Here is a 6,520-nt window from a genome sequence, read left to right on the forward strand (position 1 = left end):
TTTGGCACCTTTTTTTAAAAAATAGATCTTTATTGGAGTATAATTGCTTCGCAATACCGTGTTAGTTTCTGTTGCACAACAAAGTGAATCATGTCCCCATACCGTACCTCCCTCTTGAGCCTCCCTCCCACCCTCCCTGTCCCACCCCTCTAGGTGGTCACAAAGCACCGAGCTGATCTCCCTGTGCTATGCAGCTGCTTCTCACCAGCCAACTATTTTACATTCGGTAGTGTACCTTTTAAGCCCTCAATAAATACTAGTTTCTTTCCTTCCTTTTTCCGGATCCTCCTGGTTCAAATTAATTCCTCCTTCCACTCTGCAACCACAGCATCGTGTTTACACTTTCACTACAGCAGTTTTTCTTTCTGCCTTGCAATATAATTAGTTGCCTTTGTATCTGTCTCTCTTCCACAACATTAACTCCCTGAGAACAAGGATGGTACCTCACTAACGCCCATAGCCCTACATTGCCCAACGCAGGACTTTGTATAAACTACACAGTGGTATGGTCATGTGTACTCATTTGTAAAATAGGATGGACTGAAAGCGAAATTCTCCTATAGTTTTGAGTTTTCAGTGCCGGGTCCTGGGAATGGGTGGCATTGAGTCCAAAACGGAGGCAGAATTCCACAAAATAAAAATTAATGAGGGAAACAAAGTTTGAGGTTGTATCTTCAAGGCTCTTAGAATAAACTGTTCAAGCACTTTTGAAACACAGCATTTGTTTTTTTTTAAATTTTTATTTATTTTTTGGCTGCGTTGGGTCTTCATTGCTGCATGCAGGCTTTCTCTAGTTGCGGCGAGCAGGGGCTACTCTTCATTGCGGTGCGCGGGCTTCTCATTGCAGTGGGTTCTCTTGTTGTGGAGCACAAGCGCTAGGCATGCAGGCTTCAGTAGCTGTGGCCCATGGGCTCAGTAATTGTGGCTCATGGGCTCTAAAGCACAGGCTAGGTAGTTGTGGCATATGGGCTTAGTTGCTCTGCGGCATGTGGGATCTTCCCGGACCAGGGCTCGAACCTGTGTCCCCTGCATTGGCAGACAGATTCTTAACCACTGCACCACCAGGGAAGTCCTGAAACAAAGCATTTATTTTTATACATGCAATTTCTATGTAAGATGCTCCCGTGTTGAGGCCCTACTCTCTCCCAGCCACTGCTTTAGACACCAGAAAAGCAAAAATGAATGAGACACAGCTCTGTGCTCACTGTTGCTCAGAGACATATAACAGTAAACGCTGGTTTTAAGTTAATTTTACCTTTGGAGAAAGCAGGTCCCCTGTTAACTCTTAGGCAACAAAATATTTCCTTTTTTTGACCTGGTGAACAATGTCTAAAGTAAGAAAACTATATTTTTATAACAGCATTTCTCAGGCTGTTCAAGTATGTAAACACTGAGAATTCATGAAATAATGATATCCTGAAATAACTAAATATATCATTTTGCAATAAATTGCAAATTGTTATATGTCAAGTTCTAGTCTAAGCAAGCAGTTGTAGCCAAATTTTAAAATATATGGAAGTGGAAGGTAAAATTAGGAAAATCCTAATTTTTTTTTTTTTTTTTTTTAAGAGATTAAGACCAGAGAGCCACAGAGTTGAAACCAACATGGGTGTAAACTCTCCACTTGCCCACAACCACAAACCCCTATGGAGGTGTTTACAAAGAGGTGAACCTGCACATGGATCTCTTTGCAGAAGCCCTGCCATATCCTTGGTCTCCACATTTGGAGTACATCCAAGCTACAGTGTGGCTGCCACCTGGGTAAATACTGAGTATCCCACTGAACCAGGTTGTTAGCTAGCTAGCACATATGCCTGAAGTACAAACTGAAAGCCTGTAAGTTAAAGACCACTGCAATTTGTTCTACATAGTGCTTTACAAATTTTTTTTTTTTTTTCGGTACGCGGGCCTCTCACTGCCGGGGCCTCTCCCGTTGCGGAGCACAGGCTCTGGAGGCGCAGGCCCAGCGGCCATGGCTCACGGGCCCAGCCGCTCCGCGGCATGTGGGATCTTCCCGGACCGGGGCACGAACCCGTGTCCCCTGCATCGGCAGGCAGACTCCCAACCATTGCACCACCAGGGAAGCCCTAGGAAAATCCTAATTTTTGACTTAAGCATTCCTACTCATTTGAAAAAAGCAACTGCGATTTTTATATTATCAGTAGATACTTAGGATCCACTGAACTGAATATTGAGAATAAGTGCTTAAAAATATTCTCAAATTCAATCTTTTTTATGCAAATTCTCATAGGCCTTCCCTTTTTGAGCCCTCTTTGCTTTAACATAAAAATCCTTGTCTTTGAAATCCAGTGTCCACGTTCAAAGTTCCACATGGGCTTGTTGTTTGTCAGCGGGATTTCCACGAGGGACCCACTTTCTGGGCAATTACTCTGAACTACCAAATTCCTTTATGTTTCTGCTCTAAGAGGACACTGCATTTTATTCCATTTGGAGATTGAGAACAGTTTGTCAAAGTCACCTTGATATTGAACACTTGCATCCGTGTATAGAACCACTAAAAAGTAGTCACAAAATCATTGCATGAAAGGAGTCACCGAAAATCCAGTAAACATTTATTGATTTCTTCCTTGAAGAAAGAAGGAAAGCAGGTAGGTGGGAAATTAAGAATTATTGAGTCCCTAATATATGCTAAACACTGTGTTAGGCACTTTTACAAATGTAATTTTATTAAGCCTCATGATATCGCTGCAAGACACTTGATATTTCCCCAATTTTGTTTTACTGATGATGGTACCAAACAAGATTAAGTATCTTGCCCAACTTCACACAACTTGAAAATTATATAATATAATAATATCATAGTATGGTCTCTGCTAAGACTTGACACATTTTTTCATTTAATTCTCTTTGCAACTCTATGATGTGGGCACCATTATGGTCACCATTTTACAGATGAAGAAACTGAGGCTTAGATGGATTAAATCATTTGTCTAAGATCACCCAGCAAAGCTGTAATTCAAAACTCAAATCCTTCTATGTACTCCACAGTGTAGAACCCTGTACAGAGTAATCTGCTAGACACCATAGTAAATTCTAATCCAGTTTGGGAGCTGAGATGTGTGAAAAGTGGGGAAAAAAGAAAGCATATACTTGGTAATAAAGTCAAAGGAACTTAAGAATTTGGACTCAGTACACCGGGTTTAAGTCTAATTCTCTTACTTTCAATCCTTTATTTCTTGGGCAAGCTGAATCATTTCTCAAAATGAAGACAGTAATATTGTTTATTTCAGAATAGTTTTAAGGTTAAAATGAGATAATATGATGAAAGCTGTCTGTAAATTGTAAAACTTTATGCACATGAATTAGCATTAATGTTAGTACACAGTCAGAGAAAGGGAAGTTCCCTGCAAACTCTGATTGGGTAGGAGTTCACAGAGAGATTGGAATATTGTAATTGTAAAACAGAATGAAGCAAAATCAACCATGTCATGACATTTTCTATTGAAGCTGAGATTCTATAACCATTTTCATTGCTCCTAGGAAGTTCTTACATCCAAATCCATCCCAGAGAGATCAAAGCCATATCAATATATTCAAGGTTAGTTATTAAAAACAATTCTTATTGTGTGTGTGTGTGTATGTGTGTGTGTGTGTGTTATACTTAACACTTTGAAAAAACATTTTCTGCCTTAGAATTAGTTAGAGACAATGGCAGCTACAGAAGTCTCCTCTAATGGATCTGGTCTGCTTGGCACTGAACCTACTTTTTTTTTTTTTTTTTGCGGTACGCGGGCCCCTCACCGCTGTGGCCTCAGCCGCCGCGGAGCACAGGCTCCGGACGCGCAGGCCCAGCGGTCATGGCTCACAGGCCCAGCCGCTCCGCGGCATGTGGGATCCTCCCAGACCGGGGCGCGAACCGGCGTCCCCTGCCTCGGCAGGCGGACTCCCAACCACTGCGCCACCAGGGAAGCCCCACTGAACCAACTTTTAATAATAACAGAAATAGCTCTTCCCCATCACCACAGCAGTGTTACCACTATCCGTCATAACATGAGCCTCTTACTCTTCAAGTGCCCAAATCCCCAGAATCAGATGTTTTGTTTATAAAACTCTGTTTTAGAAGTAAAGCACTCTCTAGATGGCTTAGCCTCAAGGGAGGATACATACATGTAAACATATACATATGCATATGCATATAGGAGAAGAAAGAGGGGGAGGAGCCATATAAGAGTGTAAGATTGGGAGCTTCTAGACAAGTTGTCTCAAAGCAAGGGAGGGTCATGGGCAGCCACAGCGCTGGTCACTACCTGGGGTGGCAGAGGTGTAATTGAGAGATAAAAATATCTCCAGAAGAGATAAAATGTAAGGGGACAAGAGCTCTAAGGTCAGAGTCAGGAGACCTGGCTCTTAATGTAGTCCTACCATGTCCATGTAACACTGGACATTTACCTTTGGGCTTCAGTTTCCTCGGTCGTAAGTGGAGATAATAATTCCTACAAACCCACTTCAAAGACTCGCTTTAAGGCTCAAAGAAGATGATGTATGTGAAAACATCTGCCAACCAGAAAGAGCTATGTAAATATTTATTTGTTGGTTGATTCATTCATTCATTTTATAATATTTTTATGTCACTTAACATGTGTAGGGCATCATCGTCATGATACCAATGCTTATCAGTCATGGGTCTTAACAGTAAAGGGCATAAACTCTAAAAAATGAATCATGTAGGTAAAATAAATGTTATAGATGAAGTACTATGTGGATTTGGTTAAGAAAGAGATTGCTTAAATATATTTGAGGGGGCATTGTGAATGGAGCAAAGATGGCTTTGGAAGAGGTGGCACTGGAGTTGCTGTTGCTTTATGTATCCCCAAAATTCGTATGTTGAAGTCCTGAGCCCTGATACCTCAGAATGTGACCTTATTGGTTATAGGGTCATTGCAGAGCCAATTAGTTAAATTAAGATGAGGTCATATTGGAGTAAGGTTGGCCCCTAAGCCAGTATGACTGGTATCCTTATAAAAAGAGGAAATTTGTACATAAACACACACACACACACACACACACACACACACACACACACACACACACAATACCATGTGAAGATTAGAGTTACTCTGCCACAAGCCAAGGAAATACTAGAAGCTAGAAGTGAGGGCTGGAACAGATCTTTCCTTAGTGCTTTGCAGAGGGAGCATGCCTGCTGTCACCTTGATTTCAGACTTCCAGCCTCCAGAACTGTGAGATAATATATTTCTGTTGTTTAATGAAGCCACTCGGTCTGTGGTACTGTGTTATGGCAGCCCTTGGAAATTACTACAATTGTTTATATGGTAATACAAGAAAAACTGTTTATGTATAGAAATGTATGTTATTAATAAATTTATTACTGTTATTATTAAGCTAATAAAAATGTAAATATAATCACTGTAATACAGTAATATGCTATAAATATATTATATAATTATGTTGAATATAATATACTATTATAATAGTATATAATATTAAGCACCTATCAAGTGCTTGGTACACAGGAGGCACAAAATATTGATAAATACTTACTGAGTTAATTTTTGGGCTTCCCTGGTGGCGCAGTGGTTAATTTTTTTATATTTATTTATTCATTTATTTGGCTGCGCCAGGTCTTAGTTGCGGCATGCGGGATCTAGTTCCCTGACCCAGGATCAAACCTGGGCCCCCTGCCTTGGGAGCATGGAGTCTTAACCACTGGACCACCAGGGAAGTCCCTGAATGAATGTTTTAATAAATAAAAAGGAGATCGCAGAAAGAGGACTGGATTGGCAACAAATATATGTTTTTTATCTGTTTCATACTTTCTTCCCCCACCCCCCGCCCCCGGACCAATCCTTTACTTATAACGCACAGAAAAATCAGAAAAATCCACACTCCTATGAAAAATGCTGCCATTTCACCTTTGTTTACTCTAAGAAATTCTGTCTAGGAAAGCAAAGAAATAGAAAAAGTCAAAACTTGTAAAAATCAAAGTTCTGAGACAAACTGCACTTTAAAAGATTGAAAGCTGTGATCCCAAGAGAGAACACTGCCACCACAATATTTCTCACAGAACAGAATGTTCCCAGACACGGTGCTCTGATGAAAGCCCTGAAGACCACAGGCCTCTATTTTTCTGTGGCAGAAACAGCAATGGTCAAATTAATATCAGAAATACGCTCCTAAATCAATTGTTGCACGTGTACCCATAGAGAAGGCATCTTAGAAAATGCAGATGGAATGTTTGCAATCATTGCCTAGATCGAATGCTGTCAGAGAAAATGGATCTTAATTTACTCAACATATTTTGGTTTTATAATTTTCACAATTAATTCTTGACAATGTCTGAAAAAACATGACGCCCTTTAAAGGCAAGCTTTAAAAATGCACTCTGGGGCTTCCCTGGTGGCGCAGTGGTTGAGAGTCCGCCTGCCGATGCAGGGGACGCGGGTTCGTGCCCCGGTCTGGGTAGATCCCACATGCCGCGGCCGCGGAGCAGCTGGGCCCGTGAGCCATGGCCGCTGAGCCTGCGCGTCCGGGGCCGGTG

The 6,520-nt window shown here is 41.2% G+C and overlaps 1 protein-coding gene across 3 annotated transcripts in view; it reads right to left on the reverse strand.

Annotated features, from left to right (window-relative positions):
* Positions 1 to 756: 756 nt before the first annotated feature.
* PDCD10 (programmed cell death 10) overlaps positions 757 to 6,520 on the reverse strand; it is a 72,199-nt gene continuing 66,435 nt past the window's right edge. For all 3 annotated transcript variants that reach the window (XM_055083028.1, XM_055083053.1, XM_055083072.1), the window contains exon 8: positions 757 to 1,072. In XM_055083028.1, coding sequence (XP_054939003.1) covers positions 913 to 1,072 — 160 coding nt within the window. In that variant the 3' untranslated portion in view covers positions 757 to 912. The remainder of the gene's footprint in view (positions 1,073 to 6,520) is intronic.

This window comes from Physeter macrocephalus, chromosome 1, assembly GCF_002837175.3.
Source record: "Physeter macrocephalus isolate SW-GA chromosome 1, ASM283717v5, whole genome shotgun sequence".
Classification (NCBI taxonomy): domain Eukaryota; kingdom Metazoa; phylum Chordata; class Mammalia; order Artiodactyla; family Physeteridae; genus Physeter; species Physeter macrocephalus.